The following is a 19393-nucleotide window of genomic DNA, read 5'->3' on the forward strand; positions in this document are numbered from 1 at the left end:
TGTCCAGATGTGGAGTGTTTCGTGTAATGCGCAATCGCCTCATGGAGATTGAGTTCAATATACGGTGCGCCTTTCTCTGCATGCGCTTTGTAACTCTAACCGCATCTTCATACGAATACGCGCCTCATTGCATGCGCATGTCAGCCTGGGAAGGGCTAGAAACGCCCACCTTCAAGAATCGGTGGTTCACTGCAGTCATTGGGACCTTCGCAACATGGCAACAACACACGTCGACGTACCTAGTGGTGTCGAGCACATCGTTCCGGCGTTCAATCGCGAGGAAGGGCAGCAGCTCCGCAGCCGACTGGAAGATATTGAGGTGTGTGGGTTTTGTGTCAGCCTTACAATATCGCGAGCTGATGCGAACATTGCAGACTTCGAATCAGTCTCTGACACAGCAATTGGCTCAGCTGCAAGCGGGCTACAGCGACTTGCAGGTGCAGATCAAGCTGTTTTGCGACCTGCCAGGGCTAATCGTACGTATTCCAGGGCAAGCACGCCAGACTAGAAGCCGAGGTTGCGCGCATTCGTGACCGAATGCGAGGCTCTGAGCCTTCTGTCAGTCTTGGCCAGTATTCATACAAGGATGCTCGTGGCATTGTAGTTCTTTGCGACGAAACCACACCTCGCAAGTTCATACAAGAGACCAAAAAGGTGACTCTACTCATCCTGTCGCTATATCAGTGCTCTGACTCGCTGCTATCAGTATCAGTGCGTGTACATACGATCTTACACCTGGAAATACTCAGTCTGGATGCGCTTTTAGCCGAAAGAAGAACGTCATAGTAGTAATTGGCGACGAGACTCACTGGCTGGAATTTCCTGACGTGGGATTCTCCGTGAAACCTGATCGTCGACTCAGCAAGAAAGGTCAATGGCAAGAAGGCAACCGACAGCTCTTGCGCCGTAATCCCAAGATCGAACTCATCGCTCGTGCGGAAGGCAGCTGGCTCTACCTCGGGACGTACGCAGTCACGGCAAAGGACGCGCTATCTTTGGAGGATTCGAGGGCGTTGCCGAATAAGGTGCGTGTGCTAACTTATGTTGCCCCCGAGTTGCTTACTCAGAGGCGCATCAGACCCGCGGAGCTCTCCTGTCTCAGTCTGGCCACAAGAGCCACCGCAAACAGCTTCACGCCATTTTCGAGGCTGGAGAGCTGAGCGCTACGAAGTTCACTCTGAGACGAGTGTCATTCAACGACGCTCTGGTCGTCAGTCTCGTGAACGCGCTGCAAGCCTTGCACCCTCCGGCGGAGCTCGAGGCTGGAGAAAGCGATTCGTCAGGTGATGGCGAGTGACGCAGACGGTTCAAGATTCGTACATGCTTCTGGTGTAATGATTGAGTTCAGGGTAATGTCTGCGCTTTCGCTCCGCCGATAGGAGTACATGAGGTGTGATCATCCCGTGACGAAGACGGCCTGCAGGCGCCACTTTGGCTCGAGATCGGGATATGTTAGGCAAGACACCTTGCTTGTAATGAATGCGGTAAACTAATCGGCGTCCCATGGTGGGAGACCGAAGAGAAGAAGCGTACATGGGGGCGCTTGTGTCACGTTCGATAGCTCATATGAAGGCTCTGCACAGGGCATTCATACCAGCAACCCGCAACCCTTTGGAGCGTTGGCGGCTGAGTACATTCGCTCGTCAGTTGCGCACATCTCAACTGCTGGCGAGTTTACTCGATCGCATATTCTACGCCATCAACGAGACCATGCAGTTCAAAGGAGGTATCAGTATTGCCAAGAATGTGCTAGAGAATGTCGTCTCGCTGCAGGACGCAGAGCTTTGCCGTCTGCGCCATGAAATGAAAGTAGCCAAGGTACGAGATGCACCGTGCTCCAGAAGGTTACTGATAGATATATGCAGGACGAGCTGAAGGAGCGTCACGACATACGGGATTTGATTGATGAATTACGGAACATTGTCAAAGAAGTCAGCTGGATCCCTAACCACAACTTATCGGATTGACATTCCAGTACAGGGTCGTGACACTAAATGCGATCAAGAGTTACGCAAAAAATTGTCTGCTGTAGAAGTATGTGTCTTGCCTTCCAAGCGTATATGAACCAGATCTTATCGACTACAACTTCCCAGTCTATCACCAACCAGCTGCGATCGCAGCTACGTGACTCGCAACATCGAATCTGCGAGCTCGAGGTGAGTGGCTCATGGGGAAAATAGAGGTGATTTGACGAGACTGGTGACGAAGGCATCCAACGATGTGCTGAAAGAGAAAGCAACGCGGGCCGAGACTGCTCGGTCGGGTTCAGACGAGGACCTGCGCCGGGCAAAGGTAACTGATTAACCACGAGCGAGGGTCGGTGAACTCACCTTGCACAGGCGCGTTTTGTAGAAGAGGCAAGGCAGAACACTCTCCGCCTCCAGGAAACAGATGACGATGTATGCTTCCTCGAGAACATGTTGGATGAGATGAAAGACAGAGCTCGGGGTGCTGAGGTCCGACCCATCAGTGTCAATGTCAACCCTCGCTGATCTAATGTGCAGCAGGACCAAGGATGGCTAGAGCATCAGCTAGCTTTATGTTCTCAACATATTCAGGAATTGCTCGGTGAGATATCGGACCAGCAGGTATGGCTCGACTCTCATTCACCGTGGATCTATACAACATACTGAGTCGATTTCATGGCAGAAAGTACGTCAACAGATTGAAGACAATGCAACAACTGCGTTCTTGCGGGGGTCTAGTCTCAACAAATGGGTGACGCGTAAGACACAAGAAGAGCTGGCCAAAGCCAAGGTCGGTGGTCTTTTCAAATTGAAAGAAGGGGAGGTTTGATATTCGCGCCATCTAGGCCAAAGAAGCATCACTTTTAATCGAGGTCGTCGAGTTGAAGGAGCAGATCGGCAACAGTGATAAGGCGGAGGTGAGTCCGACGAAATGGTCGCCGCATCTGCTCATCAACGCGTTTGTAGGCTTCTGAGAAGCCAAATATCGAAAGTGGCATCGCTTCTCAAGGGGGTGAGTGTCCGAGCGATGATGTCATGGTAGGAAATACCGCCTCGTTGTCTACTATCAGCCATGACGACCCTCGCTTGTACATGACACCGGGAGGCGTCCTGGAAGATATGTTCCGAGCGTTGTCCAACAAGGAGCCCAATCTTCGGGTACTCAGCGAGGTTAGTCTTTAGTCTCGTCATAGCCTGCGTGCTGGCTCTAATACCCGCGCTACAATTCCTAGTTTTTGTGAGCCGTAGCATTCTTGACCTTTGCCCCCGCGACTAACACATACTTGCCTCAAAGGGGAATCCGGAACTTCGTCATCGTAACTCCTGCTGAGTTTGTGTGGGCTAGTTGTCCGGATACGGGGCACTTTGTCAAACCGGCATTATTTCATGGCAAGGGGGGAAAGTGGCAAGACGCGAAGTTAAAGTCCATCAAGCGGCTCCAAAAGCAAGGACCTACTGAGGTCATTCCTTATTTCTCGGGAGCCTACTACTACGTAGGCACCTATACTGTGGGGGAAGCAGAGCATATGAATGTCGAGGAATTTGAACGACTTCCCGAGAAGGTAACGTCGGCCTTGGCAGTAGTTTTCGCTCTTTGTTGACATCTCACAGACGCAACGAGGAGTTGTCGGTTCGTCAGGGAAGCCGACGGAGTACGGATCTCTGAGAGAGTTGTACTTGGGTGGGAAGCTCTCTGCACTCAAGTTCCCGGTGCGGAGAACTGGCTTCAACTCGAAGCTGAATCGATACCTGCGTCAGAACGCCTGACGAACACACCGAATGAATGAAACCGAGCATTTGGTATATGTCTATCCTTCGTTATAGTACGCTCAAATACCGCAATGACTTCGTACGATCCCGATTCCCATACACGTGGAAGTTCACGAGAATGTTTCGACGTCGCTGCGCTGCCACAGTGCGAACTTGTGACGCAAGGCCACCTGCGAGATGTTCTCACTGGCACAACGTTGGGGTCAATAAGCTCGGGTTGCTGGTGAGGATAATTGACACTCTAAGCTACGTACCCATGCCAAGCAGCATCGCCGCAGTGCTTCCCTGGTAGTCCTGGACGGTACACGCTGTTTACTGGAAGTCTATTCATCAGTGCTGCGGGGTGAGTGTGGCACGACGTCTTCCGCGCCTTGCTGGCAGAGCTAACAACTTACGTACAGTATGTGCTATCGAGGGTCACATGTTCCTGGAGAAGCGTTCTGACCTAGACTTTGATGGCACCGTGGCGTCACGGTAAGGAATGCGGCCTCCACGAGGCTTTTGACGACCGTGATGCGGCGCACGCATTCCAGGCCTCTTATATACACCGGCACCATGCCTACTGCTTAACGGTCGACGAAGCTCACGGCGGTCACTCCCGTTCTGTCTTGTTTTGCTCCAGGTGTAGCTGATTTTTGCTCAAGCAGTCGCCCCGTGGTTCGACCTTGTAAGTCTCCGTGCTAGTTCGGCCTACCCCAAATTTACATTGACTCTGCCTCAGAATTATGCCACTGAATGCGCCCGGCCCGATCGTGCAAATATCGCCAGCCGTAGCACAAGAAGTCATCGCTCTGCAAGCTGCAGAGCTTATCCGTCTTCGAGTTGAACTCGGAAATGAAAGGGTGCGGAGGCAATGTCACTCACATCCCTCATTCACCGGCTCACCATGACACTAGTCGGGAGGCTCACGGCAAGGCAGTCATGGAGCGATATCTCTCGAACAATTCAATGAACTCCGAAGTGATTTTCTTGAAGCGGCGTTCATACCGAAGGTACGCACACCCGCCCAATATATCGAGCTCGAAGGTGCAGATCAATAGTGTTAGGAGAGTAGCGATTCCCTCCGCACGGAGCTCGTTTCAATCAGTGACCGCATGCGTACGATGCAGGTAGCGTCTGACGGTGTTGACTGGTTAGTGAGCCGTGCGGTGACGCTGTTGTATATCACCAGAGTTCGCTCCAAGAGCTGGTGTCTCACATGACGCACGCTCCTACCAGGGACTTCAATGGAACGCAGGTGCGTGCATACTGATATATGCTCCGACGTTTATGCACACAAACTGACCACATTTGAAATTTGAAGGACGGGGCCCACATAAGGACAACACAACCGGAGTTCAGCACTTCGAAGGTGACTCGAAAATCTGACACATGAGCTGAGAAGATGACTGACAGACACCCGTAGAAGTACGTTGACGAGTTGCAACAGCAACTAGCTGTCGCTCGAGACGAGCTCGTCGACGCACATGGTGTGATGGGCCGTCTTGAAGACGAGCGTGTCAAAAACGAGGTGATAGAACATCTCCTTCGCCTCGCGCCGCCCTTCCACCCAACTTCTCTAACATTATCCTGGTAGGCACGGGTGTCAGACCTGGTCAAACAGCTTTTCGCTGCACATGTCGAGTCCAGCGATCTCCAAGAGCTTCTCAAAGGAGCCCAAGAAGCCTGCTCCACGTCTCAAGTATGGTGTCGACTGATTCGTTTGGCCTCACTAATCGTCAACGTGTCTGCAGTCCCAAGCCTCAGGAATGGAGGTGGAGATGGGGTTCCTCCGCGAGGAAAATGGGCAACTGAAACGAAAGATTGAGACGCTCACCGTTGAGTCAAACCAACGACAGGTAAAGCCAATCAAGTGAGCGAATCTTCGTGTTCCTGATTTCTCGTGCACTTTCATCGGCGGCAGCTCCATCTCGAACAATTGAATGAGCGCTTCGCTTCTACGATCGCTCAACATGAGGAAGAGGTGGCTTCATTGTGTATGGCCGTCGAAGTAGTGAAGGTACGCTATCCTACATGTTCCGGATCTCAGCTGCATGATCTCAGTGCCTCATCCAGGATGCATCCAGCCGGCCTGGCCTCCTGGGTACTGTCCGCAACAAGGTCGCTCAAGTGTACAAAGGCGTTGGTGGATATCTACCCCAACAACCCGCGACGAATCCAGCCGACGTCAGTATCTTATTTTTTCAGATGCTTTTGGGTCAGATTCTGATGTTTGTGCAGCCGGCGGACGATAGGGAGCCGCCTCGGACATCAGTCCTCGTAGAAGAGCCACAGTCGGACGTGAACGGCGAGCCGTCTACTACGGCGCTCCAACCTGGTAGCGAATCCCTGGTCGAGGATGATGCTACCGTTGGCGACTCGGGCTCTAGTACGGCAGGGTCTATGGTCAGCCTGACCGAGTTCGCATCGAGCCCTGCGCTGGAAGAGTCAGAACACAAGGTCGTTCGATCCGATGCTCCTCCTGGTGCCGACGCATCTCAGTCTGGTGAACGGGGGCCGGTCTCAATGACCCAGACAGGCAGCTCTGGCTCTGGCTCTCGCCCAGCTGGCGAGATGATCGTTGCTGGTCCCGCACAGGCTAAGGGCAGGAGGATCGAAGACGTTCTCACGCCGCTTCCTATGAAAGTTATCACTCAAGCAGCCCTAGACCACTTGCAAAGGGTAGGTTCACGATGGCCCTTACTGACCGATGACCGTGACTGAATCCTGGCACCTTTTTGAAGACATGGTGCGTCTAAAATGGACATCTCGATCGTGAGATGCCGGCTGACCGAACCCATGTCCTTGACAGCGGATTCAATCACGTTCTCTTTGTTACTGCTTCTGATTTCGTTCCTGGAGAATCCATCGAGGATTCGTACTTCATCAAGCCGTCCATGGTCTGTCACAATGGACAGTGGGCACCGTGTAAGAACAAAGCCTTCAACAAGCGCATCGCAAAGGGACAAATAGACTTGATCGCCCACCTTGGCGGTGCCCCCTATTACTTAGGAACATACATCATCACGGACGACCCAGAGCCCACGACGGCTGAATACTTTCAGGGACTTCCTGACGTCGTGAGTCGGGTCGAAGCCTGTGCTTTGGGTACCATTCATGCTCCTCTACCCTAGACCCAACGATGCCTAGTCACGGCCACAGGACCAAAGAATGAAGCTCCGGATATAATGTCACGCTACCAAAATGGTACACTCACTGCCCTCAAATATCGAGCCCGCCGCGTCGACCTCAACGGAACGTTGGACCAATATCTACGCTCTGCCCTGGGAGGAGCTGGCAGGGCATAGATCCCATTTTATTGTTTCACGTGTGAGACTATTCACACTCTCATGGACATCGTTGTTATAATATCCACCCTGTGAATTATTGCGAGTCCACCGTTGGCACTCAAGCAAATTTGAAGGCCCTGCGTTGTATAGGAAGTATGTACCTTCCGTTATGCAATACCGAAGCCTGCAGCCCTCGCTGTTACTGGAGACGGCTAGAACCAGTTCTCCACGGTGTGAACAGTTGCCACCAGTGCAAGCACATGGCCCATTCGCAGTCCAGCTCGCATGAATCGTACAATATTAATATGTCGCACTCGATTCTATGTACTGTCATTTTGCAGTGCAAAAAATCGATCGAGTAGAACTTGCAATGTGGCTTGACGTCAACAGACCAAAACAATGAGACATTGTATTCGGAAGTAACTAGTACGAGGCATGTTGTACTCTTATCGATTTCGCGCTCGACACCCCAGAATACAAGGAAAGCCATAGCTAGTCGCATACGCAGAACTTCTGCGTAAACAAGCTAGCCCTCGGATATAGACTTGTGTTAGTCCTGCCTTACACGAGGAAGCTTCAGTGAGTTGTCCCGCTCCAGCGGCAACGCGACATGCACGTCTCGAAATACAAGGCCGTCTTCCGCTGGGCTTACTTCAAGTCGAAGTGGATCACATATAACGTGCATCGCACTCGTCTCCACTCGCAACGCGCTGCGCAATTTGTACGTATCCCGCCTTATAATCCGTGGTCTGCCTTCTCGGACTCGCCATTTCATCCGGGCTGGCGTCCTTTCGTTCTGTATCCTAACTTCACACCTCACTGCGTCGTTCATCCTCACATCGTGCGATGCTCCTGTTCTGGAGCGTGTTTGTGCGCAGTTATGTAGCGCTCGCCTTCGTGGCGAGCCTAGCGCCGTCCGGTACGTCAATTGTGCACGCAGGAACCAGGGGAATCGCTCATACGTATCTGACAGTGCTTGCTGCCCCTTGGTGGCCCATGCATTACGTGCTGGATGAGCTGTCGCCCGACATGCCACCTCCGCAATCTGCTGCCGCCGGCATCGTCCCTGCTGCTAGTATGTCCTCGTCCGCCGCCACTCCTAGCGAGACGAACGTAGTTGGTGCAACGAAGAGCTCTGTGAGTGTTGTGCACTTTAAGTGTTGACGAGTCTAATAGCTACTCTAACTAGGGAAATCTCGATGATACAACACAGCAGTCTGGCGGCGCCAGCGTCGTCGATCGCAGTGCCAGTACAGTGAGCATCCTGGTCGGAAGCACAGTCATCGCTCTGTACCTCGTGATTAAAGCTCCCTGATCTGGATGCGTTAGTCGTCTTGTGTCTTCCATTCTACCCATTTATCCTCTCGCTGGACGGTAGTCCTCATGAGCGCTACGGACACGGTGTCCGTTTTCCCGTCGTTGAATAATCCATTCCTTCACCCTCATGTATCTGTATCTACTCGTATCCGTGTCTTTGCAGACCCAATCTGTAGCATAGCTCATTGTGGTCGTTGTTATCGTTGTCGTCGTGCTATCGCTTGCATCCCAATACCGCCCCACCTCTACTTACTACAGCCCTCTACTGTGTATGCTTCTTTGGCTCGAAGCCAACTATGTTGTGATGCACTAGCTTAGACTTAAAGCTTGAAGACGAGTACCCCTCACTTTACACAAGACGACTGTACTAGCTTATGCTCATCATGATGTACTCCATCAGTATGGTAATCTGGGGGAAGTAAGTACTACATTGTCATACATCCTGGGAGACGCGTGAAAGAGTGACAGTGGATGACGCGTGACGGCACGCGTCGGACGCGCGACCGTGACCCTCGACGCGTCGCGACGCGTCACGGCGACTTATCAAATTAGGAACGCCTCGCAGCCACCGCGAGTGGCGAGCACTGTGACTTGCCACCGACCCTACCTTGCTTCCACACCATCACACTGACCTGCCGTTTGGACCCTTCGGCCCGAGGATCGCGCATTTGCCACATCTCATTTCGCATATAAACCCTGGGCGGCCGTGCGACCACCATGAGGCTCATGCAGGCGGACGACGACGAGATTGAGCCGCAGACGCGGTCAACGCCGCTGCTCGACTTGCGCAGGTTCAAGGACCCCATTCATGATTTCAGTACGTGCCACCGACATATATTGCTGGGAGGCCATGATACTGATGTCTCTGCGTCGCGGACAGTCCCCTTCAGCTATGAAGTCTGCGCCATCATCGACACGTCTGTCTCTTTGTCAACCCTTTCCGAGTCAGTATACTCATTTCGTTGTGCAGGCCCCAGTTTCAGCGCCTTCGCAACATCAAGCAGCTTGGAACGTCGTATTATGTCTGGCCGGGAGCGTCGCACAATCGGTTTGAGCACAGTCTCGGTGCGTACATCGTTCTCTCAAGCGCTTCTGCGACTCGCGGAACCCAAGCCAAGCCGGCTATATGCGGCATATATGCGGCCGTTTGTACGAAAACCGCCCTGAATTGCGGCTTTCAGCGGGAAAATCTTGCGATTGCAAAGTTTCCGAGTGGCTGGAATCCATGCGTCTGCGATTTTCTGGCCTTGTTCGTCTCCCATCCAAAGATATCAGCCCTCGAGTGCGCGCGAAGGTCGCCCTCTACATCATACAGCGCTCTTCGTAGCGAATGCGAGGAATCGAGGACAAGGCTGTTGAACAGTGTTTGCAATCTGAAGGCAGTAGTTGGGCCTTATGGTTCATGTCCACGAGGGAATGTGGGAGGAGTCGTACGAGGTAGAGGGACCGCCCAGCCAACGATGAGGCTTGCGACGACTGAGGTGATGATCTGGAGCATGTCAGGTTGACACGGAGGCACAGGTGCAATATGCCAGCCGGAGCCCAATGTCGTTCTTGTGCGCAGAAGTTATTCTCAGATGAAACTGGGCTGGTACTGCTCGAGCCGTATACCGTGTCGACACATATGAAGGTCCCCGGCGTGGCGGACGCTGTGTTCAAGGCAATAAGCGATCGTCTGGCTAACAAGCGATATTTCCCCCATAGGTGTAGCGCATTTAGCGGGGCTCATGGCTGAGCATCTGCAGAAGAGTCAGCCGGAGCTGAATATCACTCGTCGGGACGTCAAATGCGTGACCATCGCCGGGCTCTGCCACGACCTCGGGCATGGACCCTGGAGCCACGTATGGGATGCAATGTTCATTCCTCGTGCGTTGTATGTAATATTACCATTCACGGAAGTGAGCTCGGTACTGATGCAATGTAGGCCTGGTACCAAGTGGAAGCACGAAGACTCGTCGGACATGATGTTCGACGCCCTCATTCAGGAAAATGACCTTGACATTTCTGAGGACGATGCCTCATTCATCAAAGCTCTGATTGCTGGTGAAACCAGTCGTTGTAGGTAAGTAATCAACATTGCGCCTGCGTGCGATTACTCAGCAGGAAGGAAGCCGGAAAGAGAAGCCCTTCTTGTTTGAAATTGTGGCAAACAAGAGGAACGGATTGGATGTTGATAAGTAGGCGTGCATATCATGCAGCTATGTCGGGAGCACTAACACAAGTAGGTTCGATTACATTGCGCGAGACACGCATGCCATCGACATGAAGGTGAATCTCTCACTGACGCGGTAAGCAGCGCACTCTATGATTCCGACATCTACTGACGTGCCCGTGACTGCAGGCTTATCCATTCCGCGCGGGCCATCAACGACGAGATCTGCTATCACATCAAGGACGCGAGCCAGATTTACGAGCTCTGCCATACCCGGTTCAGTCTGCATAAGCGCGTCTATGGCCATAAGACGGGTATGAGGACCTTCCTTTTGTAACGCACGTTTCACTGAATTGCCCGTAGCCAAGGCCATAGAGTACATGCTCATCGACGCTCTGCTTGCTGCAGAGCCCTACATGAAATTCGCACGCGACATATTCGACCCGAAACGGTATCTTTACCTCACAGATGACATCCGCATCCGAATCGAGGCGTCTGAGAGTCCCGTAAGTCATAGCCAGTCCGTACGCTACTCGCTCTCACTGATAGGTCAATCTAGGAACTCCAGCCGGCGCGAGACATCCTATATCGCATCCACAGGAGGGACCTCTACCACATGGTTGATTGGAAGGTCTTTCCGTGGGCGTTCCGACACGATTGCAAGGAGATCTTCACTCCCGAGAAGATTGTGCGCGCCGCGCAGGCGGACGAGCGAGAACTACCCAGCGAGAAGGATCAGGCCAGTGAGGACGAGTACCGCAAGCTCATCGAAGAGCTCAAGCCCGAGCACATCATCGTCGACATCTCGATGATGCACTACGGCATGAAGGATAAGAACCCGCTTGACACGGTCAGCTTCTACTCGAAGCACTGCCCAGACAGTGAGTCCGATCTGTGCGCTGTAAGAAATATTGGTTGTAATTCGTGGTCAGAATCCCAGAAGGCGCAGCCTCACGATGTCTCGTTGCTCATGCCGGGTGAGTTCGGTGAGGTTCTTCTGCGCATCTACACAAGGGACACACGGTACGCTACGCCTGACATAGATCGATCGTCATTCGTAGCACTTATCATCACCCAGCTTCAACCGCATTGTGCGAGACGCGTACAACGCGCTGCTGCCCACCGCGACCAAGGAAGAAGAAGAAGACCCCCTCGCGGACGATCCGGTGCTCACGCCTCCACAGGAAGAGCATCGGCGCTCGGCGTCTCCACGCAAGCAGCGGTCGTTCTCGCGAGTGCAGAGCGCGAGCGGCCGCCTGATCAGCGACTTTACACCGTTGTCCCAGAACAACTTCACCGCAGTTCCTTTGGGCCACGGCGCCCAGCAGCCGTCGCTATCCTCACGGGATAGGTACAAGGGCTTGAAGAGGGATCGCGAAGATGGCCCTCGGTCGCCGCCTGCTAAGAAAAAGGTGCTGCCGTGAGGTCTGCTAGCAGCCAGGTTTGCCTCGAATTGCAAGTTTCACTCTTACCTGAACCATGATCATGACAGGAGTTGTCGCACCTCGTCTTTACCCATCTCCGTTTTCGCACTTTGCCACATCACACAGCATTGCTATCAAGGGAACGCTACTCAGAAGTCTCGCATTATGCACCCTACAGTAATAATATGAACGGTCATTATTTATGGACACACCATGTCAGCAACCGCCCGCTTCAACCTCAACTTCACCGGTACCCGCCCGCGTTGTCTTCTTCGCCGCTTTCCCAAGATCCTCGCTAAAGCTGACATACCGCGGCTTCCGTTTCCTCGTCGAGAAACCCGACAGCTCGAACGCCAAGTCACCAATCATTTGCTCCTTCGCCACTGCAAGTTCGCTGTTCACTTCCTTCATCGCGGAGAGGACCGAATCCGGGCGGGCAGCTAGGATGGCGCGCCGGAGGATACGCTCGAGAGGCACCGGTGAGTAGACTTGGTGAGGGACTGATTCCACGAGCCCTGCGACTTCCAAGGTGGACGGCATGTTGTGTTCCCGGAAGACCTTGGTGAAAGCCTCGTACTTGGCTTCATCTGCTGCGGATGGAGTAGCATCATCTTCCAGTTGTGTTGGCGGACGAGCTGGCGGCGGTCGGTTGCGCGTACTTGACGACCCTGCTGGTGCCTCAAATCCCGGAGGTGACTCGGAATGTGCTTCCGTAGCCAACTCTAGCTCTGGTGCGACATATGCAAGGCTAAGGCGTGGTATCGTACCGATACGAAGAAGTACGTCAAGCACGCGCGAGTTATATGCCGGGCGTTGCCTGGATGGAGCCGTGGACAAGCCCAAGAAGCGATACGACCAGAAGGAGCGTGGATCGCTCTCTACCGCCAGTAAAGGTAGTTCATGCTTGAGCCTTCTCATTAGTGGAGCGAGGATCCTCTGATACATGACAAGGTCCATGGGGAGCTCGCATTGCCGCATGGTCTTGAAGACGACAAACGCAGCTGCGTAGTCTCGCCGATCCATGAACACCCGCATCGCCGAGATCAGAGAACTGCTCGACAGGACGCCCTCGAAGCTGTTTCTCGCACGTGCAATATGGCACCGGATCATGTCCTGGTACAGTTGGCGAGGCGAAGGTGCACCGCGGGGGCGTCCGATCCTTCGTGTGAGGAAGCTGCGTGGCTGGGACATATAGAGCGACGCGCGGAAGACCATCGCAAAGGTAATTTCGTCCGGCGTGATCGCGGGGTCTGGGCTGGCCTTCAGGAGGCCATAGATCTTGTACGCGTTGTCGTACTTCTTGCGCGCGAACTCTGCCGACATGAGCGCGTTGTAGAAGGCGAGGTCCGGCTGGATCTCGAGCTCTTGCATTCGCTCCACGATCCATCGGTACAGCTCCTCGTCCTCCGACGAGCCGTCTATGAAGCGCAGGAGGCTTGTGTAGGGCTCGGGACCGCTTGCGCCAGCGTGGCGCTCGGGATCGAGCCATTCCTTCGCAGAGCCTTTGGAGCCCGCCCGTGCATGGACGTAGACTATCCAACTAATGGTCTCCCGCGCGAACGAATAGCCAGGACGTTTACAGCGAAGGTATAGCTTCGCCACCGCGTCCACGAAGGCTGGATCTTCGCTGATGGTGTTATCCAGCAGGAACAGCATGTCCTGGAACGCATGTTCGTTGAAACGCTTGTTCATGAACCACATCTCTAGCAGCGCGAAGAACTCCTCGGGGGCAGGCGACCGATTCGCCAGCGATATGACCGTCATCTGTGCGCGCAGGGATATGGAGCAGATGAACCCTTCCGCCGTCATACGCGTGTAACACGTAACGGCGGCCATTGGACAACCCTCGAGAAGAAGCATGCGGATAGTGGCCTCGAAAACTTGGAAGCGCGTGGGGTTGTCCTCCGGCATCTTGCTCAAGAAGACGTGAAAGCGCTTTATGGCGGTCGGCTCACCGCACTTTCGGAGCGAGTCCCGCACCTCGCCGACGAGCTCGCTGACGAACGGCGGGTACTCTGGGCACACCCTCCGGACGATCTCCTTCGGGACTTCAGAACCGTCACGGCTAACTTGCATATCCGCGCGTCGCAGCTCGGCTCCGTCGGCAGCATTCGACGCGGTTTCGTCCCTCGACCTTGCAGTCTCGTGTGCCACAGTGAATGGACGCCGCCGCTGTACACCCCTGCCGTTGTGACTAGGAACAGCATCGCGACGATTGTTCGAGTCCGCAGTCGAGCTGGACGGTGCTGCTTCGCGTGCATCAGTATCGCGCCCCTTCCCTTCCCACAAAGCGCCTTCTCCCAGCGGACCGTCATTGTGGTCATGTGTATGCCCTTCACGATACGTGGTCAAGGGCTTGGAACCGACCGGGAGATGCGAGGGCAGCAAAGCGGCTTTTCGGGACACTGCGCGAACCGAAGGCGAGAAACCGAGTGTCAATCCAGACAGACCGTGTACGCAACATTGGCCAAGTATTCCACTGCGAAAAATAGCGGCCTGGTCGTTCCGCTCAGCATATGTCAACCTCTTCCTTCCTTTGGAACTCACCAGGTCAAGTAAGTGATTGATTGATGTCTGGGAGGTGCAGTATGTGGCTGATAGACAGACAAGAGCAAAGGCTAAGTAGAAACGGTTCAATGAATGAAGGTCGTCGTCCGACTCGTCGAGGGTCCGGGTCAAGACTCGATAGGAGCGTTACGTGAGATTCCTTTTTTGGAAGCATTTCAGGTGCGCCTTAAGCTTTAGCGCCGTCATGCGATGTCGCTAACTTTAAGCGCTGGTGTGGTACAGAAGTCGGCTAACTTAAAGGCTGCTCGAGGCTCGAGCGATCTACTCAGTCCGTTTCGCAACCGCGACCGTCTCAGACGACGTAGCCATCTTCTACCCTGCCTTCGACAGTCATGGATTCGTCGAGCTCGCCCGACATCGAGTCCACCCCGCCACCCGCAGTCAGCAGTCTCCGGTCCCGTTTCGAGCAGCTCGCTGCGGGCAGCAGCGCTGCACCAGGGCATAAACGACCTCTCAGCAGTCATGGGCTGCTTACGCCTGAACCGTCTAGCCCGCGTCCGCGCGCAGCATCGGGAACAGACGAGCTCAGACCGGACGCTCGCCTGCTTCGCCCAACCTCGTCCTCCTCAGACCTCAAAACGGGCACGAAGAGGCCTCCACCACCACCTCCAGGCCGCTCCTCCAGGGCACCCTCTCCTGCGCCTCTGGTGTCGAGTCCCTTGCTGCGCCCGACGCTGGCAGCTGAACCGCCGTCCTCGCCTCTGGTTCACGACGCTACGCTTCCGAGTTCGCGTTCTGTCTCCCCGAACAAGACGGCTTCGTTATCGCGCAAACCGCCTCCCCCACCGCCGCCCCATGTCCGCGAGCCTCCCTCTGAAGCGACCCCCGCGGAGCGGACATCTGTGTCTTCGTTAGTAACAAAGTTCGGGTGAGTGGTCTTCTGCTTGACCATACGGGGCATACTATTCCGAGGGATGTGGTCCTGCGGCAAGTCCATCTCTGGGAAGCTTCTCTGCGGTACGGGCGGTGTGGGTGCTCACGCAAGATGATGGGAATCCTTACATCGACCCCTTCTAACCCGGGCAGGTCCTGAAGTCTAGTTGTTAGCCTGACACCGTACAACAACACATCTTCGTGCAGACGCTGACATATCGTTTTCAGGGCTCCGCCGCCACCAATACCTCTTTCCGCCAAGCCCTTACCAGCACATAGCCGCGTCCTCTCCCAGTCTGTGACGTCTCTTTCAATTCCCTCATGTCCCCAACCGACCGAAGACGAACGCGCTCGCAAACCCCGCCATTCGTACCCCGCCCCGAACCACCATGCTTCTGCGAGTGTGTCGTCCTTCGAAAGCACGTCTTCAAGTTCCTCTACCGGGCCGGACGACCCGTTCGGCGACGACTCGGCCTCAGACTCTGAGCGTACTGTGGCTGGCGGACCTCCGCCGCTGCCCTCGCGCACGTCCATCCTCAATGGACATGGACCAGTGTACAGCAGTCCGTCAGAGCAGGAGCCTCCCTTTGACAGCGGGTTCTCGTCGAGTAGCTCGAGTCGTACCTCTAGCGAGAGTGACGTCAGCACCGCCCACGTTCTGCTAGACTCTGTCCGTGCCTCCCACTCCCCTCGGCCCTCGATCCCCCCTCCACGTCCCCCTCCCCGCCATAAAAGCTCCGCACACGTCCCTTCACCGTCCCTCGCCAGTGTCGTATCCCCGCCTCCCCTACCCGCCCGCAGAGGACCCGCGACGCCTGTCGACGAGCCCCTTCGCAGGTTTCCTCCGCGAATGCACGACGGCGAAGCGCTGTTGCACCCCAGCTCGGCACCTCCTACGTCCTCCCCGGCGACCGAGCGTAGGGCATTCCAACCGCCGCCGAAGCGCGGCATCGGGCTCAATGACAAGCTTCCGGCGGCGCGCCCCCGGCAGCAGGCGTCCGGGTCGTCGAGCGAGTCCGAAGAGGAGGAGTTCAAGAAGGTCGAGTCGCTGCCGGACATGACGCGCTCGTCGCGCCGGCCGCCCGTGGTCGACTGCCACAATTACTCCGAGTTCAACATCCATGTCGCCGCGTACACGAGCACCGTCGCCGTGTCCGGGCACACCGTTGCGGTCGCACACCACCATCACATCAAGATCTACGACCTGTCTGTGTCCGAGGCACCCGTGCGGAACATCGACAGCCGGGATGCGGGCCTGGACAAGCTGAACGGGTTCAAGGTGACAGCGATGGAGTTCAAGGCGACACTCAACGCGGCGGATCGCGGCGCGTTCCTCTGGCTCGGGTGCAAGGACGGGAGCCTGTACGAGCTCGATATTCGCTCGGGCAAGATTGTCGTTACGAGGCCGGTGGCTCACACACACGCGGTGACGCACATATTCCGGCACGCGCGCGCGATGGTGACGATGGACGACTCGGGCAAGGTGCTCGTGTTCGTGCCCGAGCTTGACAGCGCGGACGACGTCCACCTCGTGTATACCCAGCCGCGCGTCGTGCGCATCACGGAGAAGCAGGAGTTTGCGAAGCTCCTTGGGGGTCAACTCTGGACTTCGACGCGAGATCCGAATAACGGGGGGTCGGTGGCAAGCACGTCGAGGGGCCCGATCGTGAGGGTGTACGATGTGTTCTCGCCTGGGAGCACTGGCAGGTCGTTGTTGCCGACTGAACACCTCGGTGCAGTGACATCAGGAACCATCCTGCCGTCTCAGCCCGACAAGGTCTATCTCGGGCACGAGGGCGGCCATATCAGTATTTGGCAGCTCACCACGAAGGATGGGGTGCCGATGTGCGAAGAGGTCATCAAGATCTCGACATCGGACGTCCTGAGCCTAGAGGGAGTGAACGACCGGCTGTGGGCTGGAGGACGCATCGGCATGATATCTGCGTACGACGTCGTGCCGAGACCGTGGGTGGTTACCAATTGCTGGCAAGCGCATACGAAACTTCCTGTGCTCAGACTAGTTGTAGACACTTGGAGCATCGAGAAGCTTGGTCGGCTTACTGTGTACAGCATAGGGAGAGACGAGAAGCTCCGTTTCTGGGACGGTCTGTTGGGGACGCAGTGGGTCGGTGAGTACCAAGACATGTCTTGTTGTAGTCTGTTGCTGAACGAGCATTGACAGACCAAGAGCTGATGAAGCGCGAAGTGGAATTCAGCACCTTCCGGACGATCAAAGCCCTCATCGTCTCCTGGAACCTCGACTCCGCCAAGCCCGAAACGCTCACGGGCACGCCCGAGAACGACCACTTCCTACGCGATGCGCTCACGAGCGTCGACGACCCGGACATCATCGCGTTCGGCTTCCAGGAGCTCATTGACCTGGAGAGCCGCAAGATGGCCGCGAAGACAGTGCTCTTGGGAGGGAAGAACAAGTCACCCGACGGCGCAATTTCGCAGAAGGTCTCGACGAGCTACAAGAAGTGGTACGATTGCTTGGTGCTGGCGGTCCAAAGGGCGATGCCGCCCGACGAGCCGTATACGGTCATACATACGGAGAACCTCGTTGGGCTGTTTAGTTGTATATTCGTGAAGAACACGGAGCGGATATCGCTGAAGCACGTCGCGATCACTACGATCAAGCGTGGTATGGGTGGACGGTATGGCAACAAGGTCAGTCGACACGCCATTATTATACCTTCCTTGTAGTCTGAGTTCTGCTCGGCAGGGTGGTATTGTCGCGCGTTTTGTCATTGACGATACCTCGATATGCTTCATCAACTGTCACTTGGCTGCTGGGCAACACCATGTGCGCCAACGAAATGCCGACGTCGCAGCCATGCTAGAAGAGAAATCCGTTTTCCCAGAATCGGACGCGGTTGAAGAACCACTAGCGTATGTGAACGGCGGAGATGGTTCCATGGTGCTGGATCATGAAGTCGTCTTCGTGAGTAGCCTTTATTTCAACTGGGGGATCCGCTAATGCGACATCAGATGAACGGGGACATGAACTACCGCATCGAGCATCGGCGTGATCTCGTCGCTGCCGCCATCAAAGCCGGAGACCTTGAAACCCTACTCTCATACGACCAACTACTCCGAGAGATGAAGACCAATCGCGCCTTCCGCCTGCGCTCCTTCTTTGAAGGGCCGATCACGTTCGCGCCAACCTACAAATACGACCGTCGCTCGAATGAGTACGACACGTCCGAGAAGGCGCGCGTGCCGGCGTGGTGTGACCGGGTGCTCTGGCGCTCGCGCGAGCCGTCGCGCGTCGAGCAGCTGCACTACCGTCGGTACGAGGTGAACGTGTCGGACCACCGGCCGATCTCATCTGCATTCCGAATGACGGTCAAGTCGGTGCAGCATGAGGCGCGCGCGCACGTCAAGAGCGAAGTAGTGGCACGCTGGAAACAACACGAACGCGCGCTCCTCAAGGCGTGCCACCAGTTCTTCGTCGACCAGGCGATGATATGATGATGATCCACCCGTGTTCCTCCCTCGCCTCCTTGTTCCTTTTAATCCCTTGTACATACGGCCTCAGATCACTCGTTCCACACACATCCCATCGGACTCGACAACAGGACCGCACCTTCATTTGTATCCCTCGATTTGTGTTGTATCGGTAATAATATTATAGTACTTAGACTGCGCGTCATTGGTCATGCACATGCTCAGTGACATGTTGAGGCTCAGACAAATTCCCACTTGTAATGTCTACATGGGGCCTGACCCTCACAATGAAAGGAGAGAATAAACAAACAACCTTTGATCGTGCTACTACAAGTGACTGCATACTTAGCGCAAGTCCAGATCCGAGTCACCCGGCCTGATGGAGACGTCGTAAGTACTCGGCCCGTAAATAATTAGTACGTACTAAGACTTACCATGTCGGTCACCTACCTACTCCGCCATCGTGAACATTGCTCGCCTTTCTCTGGCAAACAGTACACCAGTATGCTACCACGATTCACAGCCACCTGCGCAGGTACTTACTGTGTGTTTTGCAGAAGATTTGCGCCCATGGTACTCGACTGACCGAGTAGTAGCCTAACT

At 55.0% G+C, this 19393-nt stretch overlaps 8 protein-coding genes across 8 annotated transcripts; 7 read left to right on the forward strand and 1 right to left on the reverse strand.

The window, feature by feature from the left end:
• Positions 1-210: 210 nt before the first annotated feature.
• Positions 211-1486, forward strand: B0H18DRAFT_998852 (uncharacterized protein). Its single transcript, XM_048045516.1, has 5 exons — positions 211-437; positions 490-654; positions 679-683; positions 767-1025; positions 1079-1486. Exons 1-5 carry the CDS (start codon positions 360-362, stop codon positions 1295-1297), a joined length of 726 nt encoding a protein of 241 aa, XP_047895000.1. The 5' UTR covers positions 211-359; the 3' UTR covers positions 1298-1486.
• Positions 1487-1588: 102 nt separating this feature from the next.
• On the forward strand, positions 1589-3857 carry B0H18DRAFT_998855 (uncharacterized protein). The gene is made up of 12 exons (XM_048045517.1): positions 1589-1931; positions 1981-2034; positions 2094-2156; positions 2209-2292; positions 2340-2456; positions 2505-2588; positions 2650-2757; positions 2813-2884; positions 2934-3137; positions 3200-3204; positions 3262-3529; positions 3579-3857. Exons 1-12 carry the CDS (start codon positions 1860-1862, stop codon positions 3732-3734), a joined length of 1287 nt encoding a protein of 428 aa, XP_047895001.1. The 5' UTR covers positions 1589-1859; the 3' UTR covers positions 3735-3857.
• Positions 3858-4638: 781 nt separating this feature from the next.
• Positions 4639-7219, forward strand: B0H18DRAFT_998861 (uncharacterized protein). Its single transcript, XM_048045518.1, has 13 exons — positions 4639-4729; positions 4784-4846; positions 4909-4974; positions 5041-5088; positions 5143-5247; positions 5314-5418; positions 5471-5575; positions 5641-5736; positions 5793-5903; positions 5958-6398; positions 6461-6465; positions 6529-6796; positions 6851-7219. The coding sequence occupies exons 2-13, from the start codon at positions 4841-4843 to the stop codon at positions 7022-7024; spliced, it is 1530 nt and encodes a 509-aa protein (XP_047895002.1). The 5' UTR covers positions 4639-4729; positions 4784-4840; the 3' UTR covers positions 7025-7219.
• A 388-nt stretch (positions 7220-7607) lies between these two features.
• B0H18DRAFT_1103584 (uncharacterized protein) lies at positions 7608-8769 on the forward strand. Its single transcript, XM_048032589.1, has 3 exons — positions 7608-7925; positions 7980-8143; positions 8196-8769. Exons 1-3 carry the CDS (start codon positions 7853-7855, stop codon positions 8319-8321), a joined length of 363 nt encoding a protein of 120 aa, XP_047895003.1. The 5' UTR covers positions 7608-7852; the 3' UTR covers positions 8322-8769.
• Positions 8770-8940: 171 nt separating this feature from the next.
• Positions 8941-11899, forward strand: B0H18DRAFT_1155264 (uncharacterized protein; the record flags this gene model as incomplete). Its single annotated transcript, XM_048035765.1, has 12 exons — positions 8941-9140; positions 9204-9240; positions 9294-9388; positions 10028-10196; positions 10248-10385; positions 10435-10500; positions 10549-10611; positions 10665-10789; positions 10839-10981; positions 11035-11356; positions 11408-11498; positions 11554-11899. The coding sequence occupies exons 1-12, from the start codon at positions 9041-9043 to the stop codon at positions 11897-11899; spliced, it is 1695 nt and encodes a 564-aa protein (XP_047895004.1). The 5' UTR covers positions 8941-9040.
• A 216-nt stretch (positions 11900-12115) lies between these two features.
• B0H18DRAFT_1210015 (uncharacterized protein) lies at positions 12116-14707 on the reverse strand (the record flags this gene model as incomplete). Its single annotated transcript, XM_048036347.1, has 4 exons — positions 14690-14707; positions 14447-14626; positions 14187-14395; positions 12116-14145 (listed from the first exon to the last, which is right to left on the reverse strand). Exons 3-4 carry the CDS (start codon positions 14221-14223, stop codon positions 12116-12118), a joined length of 2067 nt encoding a protein of 688 aa, XP_047895005.1. The 5' UTR covers positions 14224-14395; positions 14447-14626; positions 14690-14707.
• Positions 14708-14721: 14 nt separating this feature from the next.
• B0H18DRAFT_998868 (uncharacterized protein) lies at positions 14722-15786 on the forward strand. Its single transcript, XM_048045519.1, has 2 exons — positions 14722-15307; positions 15362-15786. The coding sequence occupies exons 1-2, from the start codon at positions 14800-14802 to the stop codon at positions 15454-15456; spliced, it is 603 nt and encodes a 200-aa protein (XP_047895006.1). The 5' UTR covers positions 14722-14799; the 3' UTR covers positions 15457-15786.
• A 404-nt stretch (positions 15787-16190) lies between these two features.
• Positions 16191-18814, forward strand: B0H18DRAFT_874318 (DNase I-like protein; the record flags this gene model as incomplete). The annotated part of the gene is made up of 4 exons (XM_048040345.1): positions 16191-17469; positions 17523-18010; positions 18066-18284; positions 18332-18814. The coding sequence occupies 4 exons, from the start codon at positions 16191-16193 to the stop codon at positions 18812-18814; spliced, it is 2469 nt and encodes an 822-aa protein (XP_047895007.1).
• Positions 18815-19393: the final 579 nt, after the last annotated feature.

The sequence above is a fragment of the Fomitopsis serialis genome, assembly GCF_022376445.1.
Source record: "Fomitopsis serialis strain Sig1Antser10 chromosome Unknown B0H18scaffold_22, whole genome shotgun sequence".
NCBI classification, from domain to species: Eukaryota; Fungi; Basidiomycota; class Agaricomycetes; order Polyporales; family Fomitopsidaceae; genus Fomitopsis; species Fomitopsis serialis.

Coding starts and splice junctions, on each gene's coding strand:
- B0H18DRAFT_998852 (XM_048045516.1), top strand. CDS start 360: ATGCGAACATTGCAGACTTCGAATCAGTCTCTGACACAGCAATTGGCT. Junction 438..489: donor CGGGCTACAGCGACTTGCAG/GTGCAGATCAAG, acceptor TACGTATTCCAG/GGCAAGCACGCCAGACTAGA. Junction 1,026..1,078: donor CGAGGGCGTTGCCGAATAAG/GTGCGTGTGCTA, acceptor GAGGCGCATCAG/ACCCGCGGAGCTCTCCTGTC.
- B0H18DRAFT_998855 (XM_048045517.1), top strand. CDS start 1,860: ATGCAGGACGAGCTGAAGGAGCGTCACGACATACGGGATTTGATTGAT. Junction 1,932..1,980: donor TACGGAACATTGTCAAAGAA/GTCAGCTGGATC, acceptor ATTCCAGTACAG/GGTCGTGACACTAAATGCGA. Junction 2,589..2,649: donor GTGAGATATCGGACCAGCAG/GTATGGCTCGAC, acceptor ATTTCATGGCAG/AAAGTACGTCAACAGATTGA.
- B0H18DRAFT_998861 (XM_048045518.1), top strand. Junction 5,419..5,470: donor AAGCCTGCTCCACGTCTCAA/GTATGGTGTCGA, acceptor ACGTGTCTGCAG/TCCCAAGCCTCAGGAATGGA. Junction 5,576..5,640: donor TTGAGTCAAACCAACGACAG/GTAAAGCCAATC, acceptor CATCGGCGGCAG/CTCCATCTCGAACAATTGAA.
- B0H18DRAFT_1103584 (XM_048032589.1), top strand. CDS start 7,853: ATGCTCCTGTTCTGGAGCGTGTTTGTGCGCAGTTATGTAGCGCTCGCC. Junction 7,926..7,979: donor GGCGAGCCTAGCGCCGTCCG/GTACGTCAATTG, acceptor CGTATCTGACAG/TGCTTGCTGCCCCTTGGTGG. Junction 8,144..8,195: donor TTGGTGCAACGAAGAGCTCT/GTGAGTGTTGTG, acceptor TACTCTAACTAG/GGAAATCTCGATGATACAAC.
- B0H18DRAFT_998868 (XM_048045519.1), top strand. CDS start 14,800: ATGGATTCGTCGAGCTCGCCCGACATCGAGTCCACCCCGCCACCCGCA. Junction 15,308..15,361: donor GACCCCCGCGGAGCGGACAT/CTGTGTCTTCGT, acceptor GCTTGACCATAC/GGGGCATACTATTCCGAGGG.